The 19,015-nt window shown below is 34.3% G+C and overlaps 1 protein-coding gene across 9 annotated transcripts in view; it reads left to right on the top strand.

The window, feature by feature from the left end:
* FOXN2 (forkhead box N2) overlaps positions 1–7,086 on the top strand; it is a 55,341-nt gene extending 48,255 nt beyond the window's left edge. For 7 of the 9 annotated variants that reach the window (XM_039887211.1, XM_039887212.1, XM_039887210.1 and 4 more), the window contains 2 exons: positions 1,336–1,404; positions 2,719–7,086. In XM_039887211.1, coding sequence (XP_039743145.1) covers positions 1,336–1,404; positions 2,719–3,257 — 608 coding nt within the window. In that variant the 3' untranslated portion in view covers positions 3,258–7,086. The remainder of the gene's footprint in view (positions 1–1,335; positions 1,405–2,718) is intronic. The other 2 variants (XM_039887215.1, XM_039887216.1) reach the window with 1 other exon arrangement.
* Positions 7,087–19,015: the final 11,929 nt, after the last annotated feature.

The raw sequence follows: 19,015 nt of genomic DNA, 5'->3' as shown, positions 1-19,015 counted from the left end.
GTTGTGAGGATTAGATGAGTTAATAATACTTAAAACATGCCAAGATTATTGAAAGTATTCAGTGTTTGTAATTTGGTGATAATCAGCTTAATCTAAGGAAAGAAGGGCATAGATGTAATATATTTATTCTTTATGCATTAATTAAGAACCTATTATTGTCCCAGCTATCATGGATGATAAAGACATGGTTTCTACCCTAAGAAGCTGACAGTCTAATTGGAAAGATGATCATGTAGAGACACTGTTTTATGAGGTGACATTTTAAGGGAAAAGACCTCTAATATTATGTGCTCCTTCATAGCAACCATCTCTGATTTACTCGGGCTTATTTAAAAAGTCAATAACAGAAATATTTCCTGCCTTCACAAAGTTTACAGTCAAGTTGGGGGAAAAAAAACAAGTTAATATCTTCACAGCTTTATTATCTAAAATAACATTATAATTAAATATTGCAAGTAAAATGGAAAACTTTGGGATAGTAAAAATTTTTCAACTTTGAGATAGAAATGGGAGGTTTTATATTCATGTCTTATTTTAAACTTATCCTTTATAATCTAAAATTTTTAAATACTTTTTAACTTTTCCTTCACATTTTGGATTATACCATTTTACTTTTATTCAATGACAATTATTTGGACTAATAGAGCACCATGCTGGAGAGGAAATTTCAGTGTAAAAGTAGATACAAGAGCATAAAGATCCTATCTGGAATAGAACCTACTGACGTTACCAGTCTTTTAAAGCCCGTTTTTCTTATGGACTATCCATAATTATGTTTGATCTCTTGAGTATTATATAAATCTATAGTACTTACAGGCTCAAATAAAATTATAATGAAAGATGTTAGTACTGATATTTTTGAGCCAGCAATAATTATTCATTTAGCTTTTGTAGACTCACATGATCTAGACTGATCAATTACATATATTTTTTATCTCCTGTAACTAGCATGTAATTAATGCAGTACTTTCTAACTGCAGATATATATAGGTAAAAATATTTTTTAAATGCTAAAAAGGTTTTAGCATTTTTATGCTAAAAAAGTAATAATGCCTTAATGCACATTCTTAGGTAATTTTTGTCTGTTTAGGGGCAAACCTTATTGAAATGCAGTTCATGTTTTTATTTTCATTGTGAATAATTAAAGAGAACTTTTATTATCTCTAGTACCTCTCAATTCTCCTTTACACAGTACTATTCACAAAACTGTTCATAATTTTAAGTGAACAAATACAGATTGCAAAACAAGGTATGCCTCATTTTGTTTAATATATTTTTTCTTTGCAAAACCTTATGATAAAAAACATTAATATTGTCACTCTTTTCCTTTTTAAGAATCTGATATTGATGCTGCCACTGCAATGATGCTTTTAAATACTTCTATAGAACAGGGAATTCTAGAATGTAAGTAATCATGCTTTTCTTTTTAAAATACTTTTTTGCTACTGCCTTTTCAAATGTAATTTAGAATGCAAGATATTTAAATGTTACAGTAAAATTATTCTTTCTAGCTAAACTGTTGTCATCTGAATAACTTAGTTTCTTTTTTATTATATATCCATTAACTTAGTGAGCAATGGAGAAATTGAGGTTAATGCTATCAATGTTACATTGACCAAGAAATGAAGAAATAAATAGCATATTTAGAAATAGCATATTTAGAAGATTTAAAAATAAAAATGAAAGCTATAAACAAGAAAATATAAGAAAGTATAATCTTGGAATAGGAAAAACCTTCTTTAAAATACAAACTGCAAAATTCATGAAAGAAATGGTAGGTAAATTAAACACCAAAATTTTTAGTGTTCACTTGAAACTAAATAAATAAATTTATTTAAAAAAAATTTTTTAGCATTCTGACAACAAAAGTTATCTTTAAGAAAAGTAACATAAGCAAACCCTGGCAGAACACTTTTTTTTTACTATATAAAACAAAGGATTAATTTTGAGTATATGTATTTATAAGTAAGATATAAGAAACAAGTTCAGCAAAAAAGCCAGCAAAATGTGAATAGGTGGGTTTAGAGGAGGAAAAACGTGTGGAAAACACACATTTGAAAAGATATGCAACCTTTCTAGAAATTGAAGAAATACAATATGAAACAATATTGAGATATTCCTTTTTTGTCCATGAGGTTATGAAAAATTTAAATAATTGACACTGTTAGGTGTTAAGTATGGGAACTGAGTATTGTCATACACTGCAGGATATAAATTGGTACAACCATTTTGGAGAGCAATTTGGAAATACCAATTACAATTTTAAATGTATATATCCTTTTACTTAATAATTCTATTTCTTGGTATTTCTCCTAGAAAAATATTTGCATATTTGTGAGAAAAGGCATCTAGAAGAATTTTTCACTGCAATGTCATTTGTAGTGGTGACAAACCTAAATATCAACAAGGAAATGGTTAGCAAACCATTGTAGTGGTACATTAAGTGTAGTGATACATTTATATTGAGGAATTCTTTGCAAACAGCTCAAAATAATTCTGTTTTCCATGGAAAGGTCAAGACATCATTAAGTAGTCTAAAATGTTTCAGATTTTAAAAAAATATTTCAGATTAATACCTACAGAATGATATTTTCTTTCCTTAAAAAATAAAGGAAGTATAAAACATTACTAATCTGTAGCACTTACTATTCAGGAATGATATAGTAGTTTTAAATGGCTTGTTTTTGTAGTCAAATACATCTGACCTATTGGTGGAAGTTTTATTTTTCACAGGTGAGAAGCCTCTTCCTCTTAAAACAGCAATGCAGAAAAAGAGGAGTTATGGCAATGCATTTAATCATCCCAGTGCTATGCGATTACAAGAGAGTGATTCTTTAGCCACTAGCATTGATCCAAAAGAAGACCACAATTACAGTGCAAGTAGCATGGCAGCACAGCGTTGTGCGTCCAGGTCTAGTATGTCTTCCCTGTCCTCAGTGGATGAGGTATATGAATTTATCCCAAAGAGTAGCCACGTGGGAAGTGATGGCAGCGAAGGATTTCACAGCGAAGAAGATACAGATGTTGACTACGAAGATGATCCTCTTGGAGACAGTGGCTTTGCATCACAGGCTTGTGCAGATACCTCTGAAAAAGGGCGGTCAGGCAAAAAGATGCGAAAACAGTCATGTCAAGAAATCGATGAGGAGCTCAAAGAGGCAGCTGGATCTCTGCTCCACCTGGCTGGAATTCGTACATGTTTGGGTTCCCTAATAAGTACTGCAAAGACACAAAATCAAAAGCTGAGGAAAAAATAGAAATACCTATTAGTGTGAAATTATTTTAAAGTGTGGCAATACTCTTCTACATAATTCTTTACAAGGGATACTAAAGCCATATGGACTTCCTTTGTTTTAGGGTGGGGGAGGGGTGTTAATTACTTGTTTATTTTAAAGTATTTTGTTTCTTTTTTAAACTTTATTAAGTAATTGCTGTTAGGATCATGCCCCACCTAAATACGATGCGAAGTCCTAAAGGCATAATTTTTGTGATAAGTGTCTCCAAGATTTAGAAATTTTTATATAAGAAAATCCCTAGTCTCTATCTTAGACTTTTAGGAAAATTCTTTTATTCTATTAATATGTCAAAATGTGTCTATTTTCTTTTTCAATCTGTAATTAACTACTGATCCAGCTAAAAATTTTGCTCATGTCTTTCTCATATACTCCTCTTCTGACATATGCAATCTATTAGGGTGATATTTGAATTTTTTTTTGTTTTTAATTTTTTTGTTGAAGTATGACAAAGCTGAATATAAATTGTAAAAGATCCTTGATGTCTCAAAAATTTCTTTTGGTTACAGAGGTAGTACAGCAAAGATTTCTAAGATTTAGAAAAGGCAATTTTGTGGTGTAATTTCATCCAAGAGCACTCCAATTCCTATTACAATATTATCTTTGAAATTTTTTTACTTCCCAGATATTGCACAGCATTTACTGGGGCCTTTTATTCTTTCCTAGAGTGCTTTGCAACCACCATTTAAATATTAGCCACTAGCTGTCTTTGTTGAACTGAAACTATCCAATGAGAGGATATAGCCATAGAGTGTGTTATGGAGTTTCGACACACTTTTGCAATGAGCATCTTTCATTTGCTTAAGTGTTCTACATTCTGAGAATCTTGTAGTAGGAATGGAGTATAAAGTAACCCTTTTGAATACTTATGTTGTCATGAGTAAAGGTGGATTATTTAGGAAAAAACTTCTTTTCAAGCTTTATATGAATTAAATTTGTATGTATACCCAATTAAATTTAAAAGGATGTAACAAAATTAGGGACAAAATACCTTTATGGATTTCAAAATTTATATAAAATTAAATCTTATATAATTCACCCTTTTGAGGTGTCAGTGTAATACCTATTATGTGCTATTAACCCATGCTAAAAGATTTTATATTACAGTTCTAAACGTGATTGACTAAGGCATTTAAGTATTCAAACAAACCTACCTGCGTGTATGAGACATTTTTTCATATCGTTTGTATAGTTTGACTATATTACTCGGAAGGAATACAGGATACTAATAAAATTAAATTTATTCATTATATTTTTTTTACAATGACAGAAGCAACTTTTTGTAAGTTCAGTCTTATGCTCTCTCCTGTTTCAGAGACAATGACCCTGTTTTCATTTTCTGATAATTTCATATATGTATACATACATACACACACACATAGGCTCATGATTTTGATTTGTTACTTTCAGCTATTTCTATGACTATAAAGCATTTACTTGGATTTTTTTAAAGAGAAATATTTTAACTTCTAAATTTTATTAGGGCAAAACTGTCAAATGAGAAGCATAATGAAAACGTCTTTTTCAATTGGCAAGACGTTAAGCCAGGGATAACATTAATATTATCTGTCCTATTTCTATGTTAATTGTAATTGAACCTGGATAGCCACACTAATAGAATTGGTGCTATCGAAATTTGGTAATTTTTAAATTTGTCAATGACGAAAAATAGTCCTTAAGTACGCAGGATGAGGCATTTGGATTTTTTTTTTTTTCTGTATGTGTCACATCTACTACAGAAAGTGGCCAACCCAAGTTAACACCTTTTGCTGTAGACAATGAATATAACACCAAAAATTGCTTTACCACAGTATAAAATAGTACACAGAATAAAATAATACACAGATTTTTATAAAAATCATTTTAGTAACAATATTTTTAAGCTATTTACTAGGGCCCTCTGGATAGAACTTAGTAGCAATGTTTCAATGATCTGGTTCCAGTTTATTTTGCTCTACTGAAATTCTGTACTACAAATGTTCTCTCTGCTTCCTGTCCATTAGATCATTATTCTTCGTAAGGAAAGGAAGATGATCTCAGATAAGGAGGGAGAGTTGTCCCCAATTCTAATAGGGATCTTCAAAATTATTTTGTCTTAATATAAATAACAGTAGCTCTTTAAACTTGATTTTCTCTCCCTCTTCGTGTACTCCTCCCACAAATTTAAAAGTTTAGGTTATATTCATCACTGGCAAGGGCAATAAAAACTTTTGCACTGAAAGCTAACAGTAAGAAGTTACACATATTTTACACTTAATTCTTGTACAGAATTCAGTGCTTCACTTTCCATTTGCTGATTTACCAACACAGCTATTTTCAAGGGGAGGAACCATTTTAATTACGGCCCCCCACATTCCATAGTCATTATGATACCATTTCTCAGGTGTATTGAGATAAAAACATGGCTAATAACCACCCAATTAAGGAAAGTCATTTCAAGTCCTATGGACTGGAAGTTGTGTCTCCAATAGTATATTACTAACAAATTTTACTGTAATAAAAACAAGTTGGCAATCCTGGAGAAGTTATATATTTTCCAACATTTTAAAACTGTGATTTAAGCAAACCTATAATTTGCCTTACATCGACATAAATCGTTACAACCAATTCCAGTTTATAAATAGATCCCTAGTAAAAATTTTGCCTCAAAAAAATCTTCATCTTTCACATCCCAAATAGAATCAGTGTTTCCTGAATACTATATATTTTTGAAATATATTTGTGCAATATATTACTAAATTAGTTAAATTTTATTTTACTCTTCAAATTCAGAGAAAGAAAATATTACTCATATTCATGCAAAAGCTAATTATTGGTGGATCACTTTCTTTTTTTCCACCTTTGAGCCTTTCCTGTTCTCCTTGCCAGCATGACTTCTCTTAGAATTCTTTGTATATAGTAAAGTTTAGAATATATATTTTTTTTCTTTCGCTACTTTCTGAGGCATTATGTAAAGAGTTGATCAGTTAAATCTATGTTAGTGCAAATTCAAAGCTAGAGAAAGTGTTAAAGAGGGAATGTGTGTGTCTTGGTAGACCAGGAGGCCTTTCCCAGCAATTTAAGCAACAGATGTGAATGCTTCACAAATCTATAAGACTATTGTCTTAAATACTACAGTAATTCAACTACCTTTTGTGAAGACCATAGCATTTAAATAAGAAACTTTGAGGCTTTCTGGTTTACATATATTTTTTAGTTTTTGTTAGTTTGAAATGTGTAAGCTTTGATTTAAACAAAGTTTACTTCATTATGTTAATGATGTAGTCAAAATATTTATTGAAAAACAAAGTAGAGTATTTTAATGTGTACCTGCCTTTATTTTCTTAAAGCATATTTTTTTGCATCTAACTGCCAGTGCCATTGTCAAAATTTGTTTTTAAACTGTTGTACGTTTCTTTATTAAACTAAGTGCTTAATTTTAAAGTATGATGTTACTATCATAATAATGTATAAAAATGTATAATTGCCAATTCATTGTAACTGTTATTTATTTTTAACGAAAGTGTAAGAATGCTGTCTGATTCAAGAAATTTGAATTAAACTGTTTCCTTATCCTCTTTTCTAATGTAGCATAAAAATTTCCCCTGAGTTTGAGTTTTAACTGCCAGTAGATGACCAGTCCAAGTGAACCACTTCTCAGTTGCCAGTCACTGCTCATATTAAAAACAACTTAACAAATGTTTAGTTTTTGTATCTAATCTCTGATTATTAAAGTGTTTATAAAGTTTATTTTTACCAAAGAGATGCAATTCATTATGATAAAGTATTGCAAAATAAAGCTTGTTTTATAACATTTTTGTGCTTTCTCTGTTCTTTGGGGGTGGATAGTGTAGACATGGGTGACTCATACTCCTATACACACATACACTTTCCATTTTAATGTTATCAAGTTGGAGACATACAAATGAAAAATGAAGTGTCAATTTCAGAATTTTTTAAAATAAAAAATGGAATAAGAAATAAGGACAGATTCTACAGATATTAAAAGGATAATAAAAGAATATTATTAAGTACTTTATGCCAATAAATTCAGCAACTTAGATGAAATGAACACATTTTTTAAAGACAAATTGCCAAATATAAACCAAGAAGTAGAAATCTGAATAATCTAGTGCCAATTTTTAATTGAATTAATAATTATTAGTAATTTAAAACCTTCCAACAAGATGAAACCTATGAAAATTGGTAAGTTGGACGTCATTAAAATTAAAAATTTCTGCTCTCTGAAAGTTAAGAGAATAAGACAATAAGCCACAGTCTGAGAGAAAATACTTGCAGAACACCAAAAAAGATTAGTACCAAAAGTATACAAAAAACAAAATTCAACAATAAGAAAACAAACAATACAAATTTAAAAATGGGCAAAATATCTCAATAAACACTAAAGAAGATAAACAGATTGTAAACAAGCATTATGCAAAAGATGCTCAACATATGTTATTAGAGAAATGTAAATTTTAAAAACAATGAGATACCACTACATACCCATTAAAAGGCTAAAATCCACGAACACCGACAACAAATATTAGCAAGAATGTGGATCAACAGATACTCTCGTTCATTTGCTGTATGGAATGGAAAATGGTACACAGCCTCTTTAGAAGTCAGATTTGCAGTTTCTTACAATACTAAACATGCTTTTATTCTATCACCCAACAATCATACTCCATGATATTTACAGACGTTTTATTTATAATTGCCAAAACTTGGAAACAACAAAGATGTCCTTCAATATGTGAATGGATTAAAAAAAACTAACATCCATACAATGGAATATCATTCAGCCAAAAAAAGAAATGAGCTATTGACATTTCTTCATGGGAGATATACAAATGTACAACAAGCATCTGAAAAGATGCTTAACATCACCAATAATGATAAAAGGAAATTAAAATCACAATAAGATACCACCTCATACAAGGAAGTGGAAAAATTGGAACCCTTGTGCACTGCACTGTTGGTGAAAATGTAAAATGGTGCAGCTGCAATGGAAAGTATATGGAAGTTCCTAAAGAAATTAAAACTAAAATTACCATATGATCCAGCAATTATCTTTCTGGGTATATACCCAAAAGAATTGAAAACAGGATCTCAAAGAGATCTTTGTATACTCCTGTTCATTGAAGCATTATTCACAATAGCAAAAAAGAGCAATTCAAGCATCCATTGACAGGTAAATGAATAAACAAAATGTGGTATGCATAACACTGAAATATTCAGTCTTAAAAAAGGAAGGAAATTTTGACTCATACTACAACTCAGATGAGCCTTGAGGATATTATGCCAAGTGAAATAAGGCAGCCACAAAAAGATGAATGGTGTGAGATTCCACTTATATGAGGTACCTAGAGTAGTCTAACTGATAGAGACAAAGTGAAAGGGTGGATGCCAGAGGCTGGGGGAAGGGGAAAATGGGGAGTTTAATGAGCATGAAGTCTGAGTTTTGCAAGATGAAGAGTTCTGGAGATTGGTTACATAACAACGCGAATGTACTTAACGCTACTGAACTGTACACTTAAAAATGATTAAAATGATAAATTTTATGTGTATTTTGCCACAGGAGGGAGGAGGGAGGGAAGAAGGAGGAAAGGGAGGGAGGGAGGGAGGAAGGAAGGAAGGAAGGAAAGAAGTAAGGAAGGAAAAATAAAGGATATATCAAGCCACAAAAAGACATGAGAGAAACTTAAATGCATATTGCTAAGTGAAAGAAGCCAATCTGAAAAAAGTGGAATTTTTAGGGCTGTGAAATTACTCTGCTATTATAATGGTGAATACATGTCACTATACGTTTGTCAAAACCCATAGGATGTACAAGACAAAGAGTGACCCATAATGTAAACTATATTTTAGTTAATAATAATGCATTAATATTGGCTCATCAATTGTAATAAGTACACCACACTAATGTAAGATGTTTATAATAAGAGATACTTGGGGTGTGGGGAATAGGGCTCGAAGAGAGTATGTGAGAACTCTACTTTTTGTAACCTAAAACTGCTCTAAAATAATAAAGTCTATTAAAAATAAAGCAAAAACAAAAACAAAAAAAAATGTTGCAACTGAAAGAGCTCCCAATAGCCAAAGCTGGAACAATTTGAGTAACAAAACAAACTAAATGGTATTGGATTATAACCCAAAATATAAAATAAATAGCCATGAGTTCACATCGATATAAATAATGATTGGATAAATTAAATGGAGGGAAAGAGACAAATTTCACATGCAGAAGAATTCCAAATAAATTATGTAAATACCCCACTCTAAAGGAAAAGGTAGGGGCTTCATGTAATGACTTCCTGCCAAGGAGTATAGTATGGAGGTGGGGCAAGGGGTGGAGAGGTAATTTCACAGTGGAGAAGGCTGACAGACACTACTTTAGCCTGGTGACTGGTCAATATCAACAGTCATAAATCTATTTCCTTGTATTTGCCTGCTCTAGATACCTCATATAAGTGGAATCATATGATAATTGTCCTTTTGTGCCAGTTTCATTTTATTTAATGTTCTCAAGGTTCACCCATGTGATGGTATGTATCAGAATTCCATTCCTTTTTTAATATGAATAATATATATTGTGTGTATATATATGTATACATACCATAATACATACCATATTTTGTTTACTCAATCTGTTGATGAACATTTGGGTTGTTTCTACCTTTTGGCTCTTGCGAATAATGCTGCTATGCGAATTGGTGTACAAGTATCTGTTTAAATTCCTGCTTTCAATTCTTTTGGGTGTATACCTAGAAGTAAAATTGTTGGATGACATGATAATTCTATGTTTAACTTTTTTGAGGAACTTGTTTTCCACAAGTGCTGCACTCTTTTACATTCCCACCAGCAATGCACAAATGTTCCAGTTTCTCCAGATCATCCCCAATACTTGTTTTCTTTCTTTCCTTCTTCCTTTCTTTCTTTTTTTATAATAGTCATCCTAATGGAGGTGAAGTAAGGGGTCTCACATTTTTGTGTGTCTTGAAAACAGAGGCACTGACAATCTTCCAGACTTATTTTCAAGGATGTTTATATAGTGAACAACCATAGAAGACAGTTGTTTCCCTCCAGAGCGAACAGGTTCATTTGATGTCTAGTGTAATAAAGATAATGGCTCCCTCTAGGGCAAAGGTCAGACATATTTGCTTGCACCTTGTTCATGTTGTTGTTTACAGTATTAAATCTCTTAATAGGTAAAGTAAATATAAAACCAAATCTTGATCAATTTATAGCACGATTGATTTCAGAACACCATAATTTACTGCTACCAAGCAAACACTTTAAGAACCCGGATGTTTGGTATCTTTCTAGTCAAATGAGCAGGAACCACAGCAGCAGCAGAACTTTCCTCTCACACCTGTTAAGATTTCATTTAAAGAACTCCCACTCACTTTCTGCTTTCACTTGTCCACCAATCTGAATTCTTAAAGGAAATTATATATTAAATTGGTTTTTCCTGAATGCGTTTGCTGATAATTCTGAGAATAAATGACTCCTTGAAAATTGATTCTGTGTAAATACTATCTTTCTCTTCTTTTAGATGAATTTTCCCCACAAAATGTATCATCAGCTGTAATTTACTTTAAGAACAATGTTGATTATTCAAAGGAGGAATTGCAATGTTCAAATACTTGCAGCCAGCTCTTGGGAGAGGCAGGGGTATTCTTATACATTTCGACTGACACACTACAGATTCTTTATCAGTGGAGGTAAATATACAAGGCCATATACAATGTTATCAGTATTCTCTCTCTAATTGCTTTCCAGTAGAATTGGCAGAAAGGAATTCTTACTCTTCTGTTTCTCAGGAAGGGGTTGCCTTTGTTACAGCTCAACTATAAGCTTTATATGGAATTGCAGCTTTCAAAATACAGCATTAATTGGAAACAATTACCCAATTATACCAGCTGTGAATATGCTATATACTGAATATTTACCAAGAAAAGAGCACATTTAACAGATGATTTAATATAGTAGCCTGGCATTGTGAATCTGCAACCGACACTCCAGTCACAGAGCTAGTGTCTTCAAGGGCTGAAATATTGAAGAATACACTGGTAGCTCATGTCAGAGCAAAAAACAAGACTATCAGGCTTCATTTTCAAAACAGTACAAATGTGTTACGTAAATTTCAAAAGTAATCAAAGAGCTGATTTTTTTATTATCTAAAATGCATGCAATTTCTCCAACTGCTTGATTTTCAAAGTAGATGTGCTTTCTATTTTAAATGATTTTTTTTCCCCCACTCCTTGAAGCCTTATGCATGTATCCTGAAGTCTTATTATGGGGCTGTCCTTGAAACTGATGCTTTGGAACCACTTTAGGTACTTCTCAGATAAGCACCAAGAAGAACTTACCCTGTGTGAAATTCCACTCTGCATCCAATGGTGTGATAATGAGCTGAGGGGTAGTCATTTTCTGCCTATCATCTATTCAGCTTCGCAAGTGCTGACCAAGTGCATGAGCGGAGGAAAAGGCTTTGGCTAGACTAGCGTTGATTATATGAATGTGAAGATAATCCATATGCTATCAAGGAATATTTTTATGGGCAAAAATCTACTACTAACACCTGCAAAATTGGCTCTGCAAGAAATGAAGAAAGTGTTTAATTAATCAAATTTGTTAGCTCTATATTAAAGGAACAAAACAAAGGAACCAAAACACTTCACTACCAACTCTTGAGTCATCTTATTGGTGCTGTCTTGACAAAGAGATACCATTCCTCTATGTAATATGATGTCACCTTTGTCCAATCATAACCTTCCTTATGAGAGTGGGGGATAACTCTCTGGAGACAAGGTGAGTGACAGCAGCAAGCAATGGCAGCAGTCACTAAGCAACAGAATCTAGCCTTCATTGGAAGAGAATTTTCAAACATTTAACCCTGACGCCGTCAGGGCTTCTTGTTGCTGACATGGCAGTCATCCCTGGACAAAGGGCCTAATATGAATCATGCAGCTTCTTTTCTAAAGCGATGTTTCTAGAGGCAATGTGAGGAATCTTTCTGTTTAGGACTGGATTTGCTGGGTTTGAAAAGACTTATGTAAAGTTAGAAATCTTTAAAGCCTCTTTTTCACAAGGGTCACAGTATAAGCCCATGATTATCTCCTCAGTGTGTTTAGAAGTGATACTGAGTTGCTCCCCATAAGCCAGGCTGTCACACATGTATGTCGTCTGTGCCTCAGACAAGGTCATGCTACAAGGGTGCAAGGGAGCTGAAATCAGCCTATACTGCATGGACCAAGACACACCCTTGTTCAAGCAATCTCAAGAAAGATGTCTTTAATTTTTTGCCCTAATGGGATGCCACTTTGTAATTTGTCTGCCTTGAGGGGGTGCTTTGTCTTAATATGCACAAAGTTGCTGTATGAGCTCTTGGGTGCAGGACCCTGAAAATATAGCTTATTTTTTTGCAACTAGCGAGAAAGGTCTACAAGATTATCCCTCCTCTTTTTCACTTGATTATGCTAGAGAGTTTAGCACAGGACTGGACAGACCCAGAGGTGACCAGTGGTGTTGTTTCCAAAGTGGATTTACAGAATCATCACATTCAAATTGTTTTGGGTTGTTTCTAGGGGGAAAAAAAATGTCTTACAGAATTTCTCTCATGAAGAGATGACAGGGTAGGGATAGAAGGACCACAAGGTCAGGGTCTCCATTGGGTTCAACCATTGCATGAGCTTCTAAAATTGTGTGTGTAGTTTTTAGACCAGTCTGGTTGCTGAACTGAACTTGTGAACTGAGCTATCTCTGGGTGACACTTTTTGTGGCACGTGGGAGAATTCTGCGCAGCCCTAGCTTCTTCCAGGGGCTGACTGCCAAGCAAATTTCAGACCTCAATAGATGTCATTTCCTCTCTAATCCCAAAACTTTAACGAGGCATCCCTCTTGCATGATCCTTTAGCACCCGAACATGGCACTATCGTACTGTAACACTTGGTCTGTTTCCTGGTCCCTATGCCCCCTGTTTGCATTTAACTATTGTAAATTAGATAGGTGTACATAACAAGTCTGAATCTGGTGTCCTTGTCTATCTGTATCATGTTTAGCTTACTTACAAAAAAATGTCTAAATGAAACTTTTAACCCTTGTATAGCCAAAATCAAATATATGTGGAAAGTCACTGGAAAACTGATTTCTGTGATGTCTATAACTTATTAAAATTCTTTGAGAGTTAAAAGAGTTTTTCCAAATTTCTACATGTAGAAGCATAGATAAATGTGTTACACATTTAAAATTTATGAATTTAAGTATTTTAATATGGTCCCCAATGTTAAAAATAAAACAAAACAAAAAAAAACCCTTGAGAGTTTTGGGCCTCTAGGGATTGATGCAGTACTTGGCCTAAGACAGGTGCTTAATAAATATTTCAGAGAATAAAAGGTTAAAATAAAAGAGTAGACTCAAAAATGCATTTAAATTTTCAAAGCTTTCGATATATGGGCGATTTACCAGTATTTTAGTGCTGAGGAGGTAGCTGCCTATAGCCATGTGAACCAGTGAACAGAAAGGGATTCGAAGCCCTAAGAATAATTTTAAGCAGCAAATAGATGTGTTAAACAGCATCCATTGTTCAAACCAATCCCAGCGGGAGCCCATATAGCCAAAATATGGCAGGGTAGGACACTGTATAAAGGGCATTACTAGGTGGATTGAATCTAGACTATCTTCCCATTTCGTTAATTTGAGTCTGTTCAACTAAGCTTTCTTAAAAGTGAAACTTATAAGGAAGGTAGGAGAATAAATGCGTAAAACAAAAACTCAGTATCCCAAAACCTATGGGATGCAGCTAAAGCAATGCTGAAAAGGAAATGTATAGCTAAATGCCTGTATTAGAAAGTCAGGATCTCAAATCAATAACTTAACCTTCTACTTTAAGAAATTGGAAAAGATAGTCACAGGGATATAAAGTACAGCATAGGGAATATAGTCAATAATATTATAATGAATATGTATAGTGCCAGGTGGGTACTAGATTAATCAGGATCACTTTATAAATTATATAAATTATATACAGTAATTACTATGCTGTATACCTGAAACTAATATAAAATATTGAATGTCAACACTAATTGAAAAGTAAAAATAAGGAAACCGGAAAAGAAAGAGCAAACTAAGCCCAAAGGAAGCAGAAGAAAGGGAATAATAAAGATAAGAGTAGAAATAAATAAAATTAAAAATCAATAGAGAAAAATAATGAAATCAAAGTTGGTTCTTTGAAAAGATCAAGAAAATAGACAAACTTTCAGCTTGAATGACCAAAAAGAGAGAAGATATAAATTGCTAAAATCAGGAATGAAATAGGGACGTTGCTACCAACCTTACAGAAATTAAAAGAATTATAAAGAAATACTTAAAGAACAGTATGCTAAAAATTAGATAACTTAGATCAAATGGACATATTCCTGGAAAGACACAAATTACTGAAACTGACTCAAGAAGAAATAGAAAATAAATGCGTGTGCATAAACATTTTTTCTAAAAGAATATTTTCTTCTTTTTAAAGACTTTATTTTTTAGGTTCACAGTAAAATTGAGAAAAAGGGACAGATTTCTTATATACCCCTGCCCTCACACATGCATAGCTTTCCCCACTATCAACATCCCTCATCAGAGTGGCACCTTTGTTACAATTGATGAACCTACACTGATACATCATAATCACCCAAAGTCCACAGTTTACCTTAAGGTTTGCTCTTGGTGTTGTACATTCTATGGGTTTGGACAAATTAATAATGACATGTATTCATCATTAGAGTACACAACAAGTATTTTCGCTGTCCTTCAAATCCTCTCTGCTCCATCTATTAATCCCTTCCCCCATACCAACTCCTGGCAACTGCTCTTTTTACTGTCTCCATGTTTTTGCCTTTTCCAGAATGTATTATGGTTAGAATCATTCATACAGTATGTAGCTTTTTCAAATTGGCTTCTTTCACTTAGTTTATGCATTGAAGGTTCCTCCACGTCTTTTCATGGATGATAGCTCATTTCTTTTTAGGGCTGAATAGTCTTCCATTGTCAGGATGTACTACAGTTTACTTACCCATTCACTTTACCTCTTGGTTGTTTCCAAATATTGGCAATTATGAATAAACTTGCTATAAACATCTGCGTGCATGATTTTGTGTGGGCATAAGTTTTCAACTCATTTAGATTAATACCAAGGAGTTCAATTGTTGGATTGTGTGGTAATATGTTTAGTTTTCTAAGAAACTGCCCAAACAGTCTTACGACGTTGCTGTACCATTTTGCAGTCCCACCAGCAGAGTATTCCTGTTTCTCCACATCCTTCTCAGCACTAGTGTTGTCAGCGTTCCAGATTTTGGCCATTCTAATAGGTAGGGAGTGGTATCTTGTTTTAATTTGCATTTCCTTGATAGCATATGATGTGGAGCATCTTTCATATGCTTATTTTGTCTTTATATCTTCCTTGTTGAAGTGTCTGTTAAGGTCTTTGGCCCATCGGGTTTTAATTATTGTTGAGTTTTAGTTTTGTGTGCTTTGGCTAACAGTCCTTTATCAGATTGTCTTTTGTCAATATTTTCTCCTAGACTGTGGCTTATCTTCTCATTCTCTTGACATTGTCTCTCAGAGCAGAAGGTTTTAATTTTAATGAAGCCTAGCTTATTAATTATTTCTTTCATAGATCATGCCTTTGGTGTTGTATCTAAAAAGTCATCGCCATACCCAAGTTCATCTAGATTTTCTCCTATGTAATCTTCTAAAAGTTTTACAGTTTTGCGTTTTACATTTAGGTCTGCGATCCATTTTGAGTTAATTTTTGTGAAGGGTGTAGATTCTTTTTTTTTTTTTTTTTTTGCATGTGAAATAATATTTTTCCTTTTAAGAATTTCTTTTAATACATGTTCAGTCCAGGTACAGATAAAGTACAGATAAACAAAAAAGAAAAATAATAACTCCATGACCGGAAAATAATTGATAACAATATGAAGTGCAATTTTCAAATATGTGCACATATATATGTATGTAACAGGATATTTCTGCTTTCTATTAGCTGATGCCCTAAAGGCTGATAATAATGCAATAGGTGCACAAGGATCCCACATTCTAAATATCCAAAGTGAGGTTCTATGACTCCTACACAATCTATGCAAGGTAGATTGAGAGATTAGGAAACAGGTTCTGCCAGCATTAAGCAATCAGCCGTCCAACTTATAAAAGTGAGTAATGAGAGAAGCCTGTTAGTGGCCCGGGTCCTGGCCCACCTCAGAGGGAACAGAAGGGAGTACATCCCCTCATCCCAAGTCAAGTGAGAAGGCTTTCTAGAGACTCACAGAAAGCATGGTATGTGTCTCCTGGAGTTTAGGGACTGGTATCCCTTTGGCCAAGAGAAGCCTACAGGTAGTTGACTAGCCGGAACTCAGCCTACCCACCAGCAAGGAGAAAGAGGGGCTGCACGTCCACAGTGGTTGGTGAAGACACATGAGCTTCATTAGGCCCATGTGGACCCGAGGAAAGACCTGGGTTGTTTTAAAACTGAACCACACAAGAGGACTCCTGAGTGAGAGGGAAAAAGGCCCAAAGGAGAGGCTTAGTATGAGGGAGACTCCTAGAAACCCCATAGGCTGAAGGCAGAACTGGGAGGAGAAATGACATCCTCAACAAAGAATCTTGAGAGGAACCAGTAAAGGCACCTGCCAGAGAAAGAGGCTTCATAGGTGCATCTGCCAAACTCATGGAACAATGATGGTCCAGACTGTACCTGCCAGGGAAGACCGCCCTTTCCCCAGTCCCCTCTCACAGGCTCAGGCTGGGGGGTGTTGGAGACAGGGAAGAGGAGGAGCTATGAGAGGGAGACAGCAATCACTAACCCTTCTAGGACTCAAAGCTCTCAGTAGATTGGCCTGAGGAGGAGATTCCCTTTCAGTGGAAAGGAGTTCAGATTGGACTGGACGGTCTAATTTTTGAAGTAAGACTGTCCAGGTGATTGAAAGGGACCAGAAAAGCTTTGAAACCTGCCGGAGATTTCATCCAAGGGCAGGAAAAGGACAAATCCAGAGAGTGGGTTTGAAGCAAATGTGAGAGAAAGGAACAGTTGCTTTATTATTGCACTAGTGCTCATCTTGTTCAACAAAATAGTAATGAATACAAAAGTATTTTTAACCAAGTATTGGATTATACCTAGGTCTTTATATAAATGAAATGACTTAATATGTGTAAAGTTTCTAGCATGATGTTTGGCACATAATAAATGCTATGTAAGTGTTAGCTATTATTAACAGTTATGATAATAATAATTTTGTAACCTGCCTTTTTTATTTAACAATATATCCTAAATGTATTTTCATGTCAATAAATACAATTATATAACCAGTGGTGTGATCCATACAGTTTTATTCACTAATATATCCTTCTATTACAACAGTGCCTGGTATAAGCAGGTAATCAATGTTAAATGAAATATTTTCAAGTAGATGAAATGTGTTATGTACAATGTACTACATTTATTCATTGATCTATTATTGGTTAGAATACACTGAAAACAACCACATCTAGGTGGTTTCCAATCTTTCATATTACAAACCAGGCTTGAACAAATACCTTTATTTTTGCATCTTGTGTATATCCTTAATTATTTTCTTGGTATAAGTTCTTAGAAGAGGAATTGCTGGGTCAAAGGATATGAATGTTTCATTAAAACTTTGAAAATTGTTGCCAAATTGTCCTCTGGAGGGATTTTGAGGAGGCTAACAAAGAATTAGGAATTTCTAAGTAGAAACATTATTTTTATCATCTTTGCATATCTCTGGATATTTCCCAGTTCCAAGAGTTTTGGCATGGCTTCAACCTAAGAAGGATTTCTGCAAGGTTGAAAATAAAACCATATTTCAGGAACTTTTTCTAGGGCATAGTTCACTGAAACAGAAGGGAAAACAGCATTCAGCAATAGAAGCAGTGATAAATAACTGCTCAGCTCAGGAAAACTTTGCTTGGAATAGAACAGATTCCTCTCCAAGCATCACAGAGAAGAGTTCCAAGTCAAAATACAGCTATTTACTGAACACCTACTAAGTGTGGCACTGAGCTGGCTGTCTCGGACAGACAATACTCAGCATATCTGTTTCCACTGCACTGACCACTTTAGAGAGCAGTGGCCTGTCCCTGCCGCCTCCTCCCCTCCCTCCCCACTTCCCCACCTCCCCCATGCCCAGACTCTCCAGGGAACAGCTTTTGTCAGCTTCATCTTGCATCCCTGGCACACAGCAGGAGAAATGCAGTAGATGGATTACATGTTTGTGAAACTGAGCAGAATTTCCCTAGGAAAATTCTAAAGGGTTTGGCACAAACTCTGGAAAACATACATACATTTAAATGACTAATGTCAAATGTGAGAAGCTAAACCACTGTCATCTTGACTCTCACACTGGAAGCTCAGGCAGATTTTGGATTTTGAGTCCTTTCTTCAATTAGTCTGCTATCCCCAGGTTTGGTCAGTACCAGGATCTAGTCAGAAGAGATCATTGTGATGAGGCTTCACTCTGCTCCCGTGCATGGAATAGCAGACAAAAAATTGAAGGCCGTATAAGCTTGAGACCCTGAGCTAAGCAATCCAAAAAAATGCATACTTCTCTTGGGACCTGTGTGTTGAATCTGCATTTGGGCTTCAGCAGGTTCCCTGGAAATTGTCGCTAGATGAAACAGTATGGTAGAGATGTCTGGCTGCCTACCCAATCTCCGTTCACTCTGTTTCTGCACTAGAA

Source organism: Pteropus medius, unplaced genomic scaffold (assembly GCF_902729225.1).
Source record: "Pteropus medius unplaced genomic scaffold, Ma_sr-lr_union100, whole genome shotgun sequence".
In the NCBI taxonomy this organism is placed as follows: Eukaryota; Metazoa; Chordata; class Mammalia; order Chiroptera; family Pteropodidae; genus Pteropus; species Pteropus medius.
The sequence above is the reverse complement of the archived record's forward strand: the minus strand, read 5'-3'. Positions and strand labels throughout refer to the sequence as shown.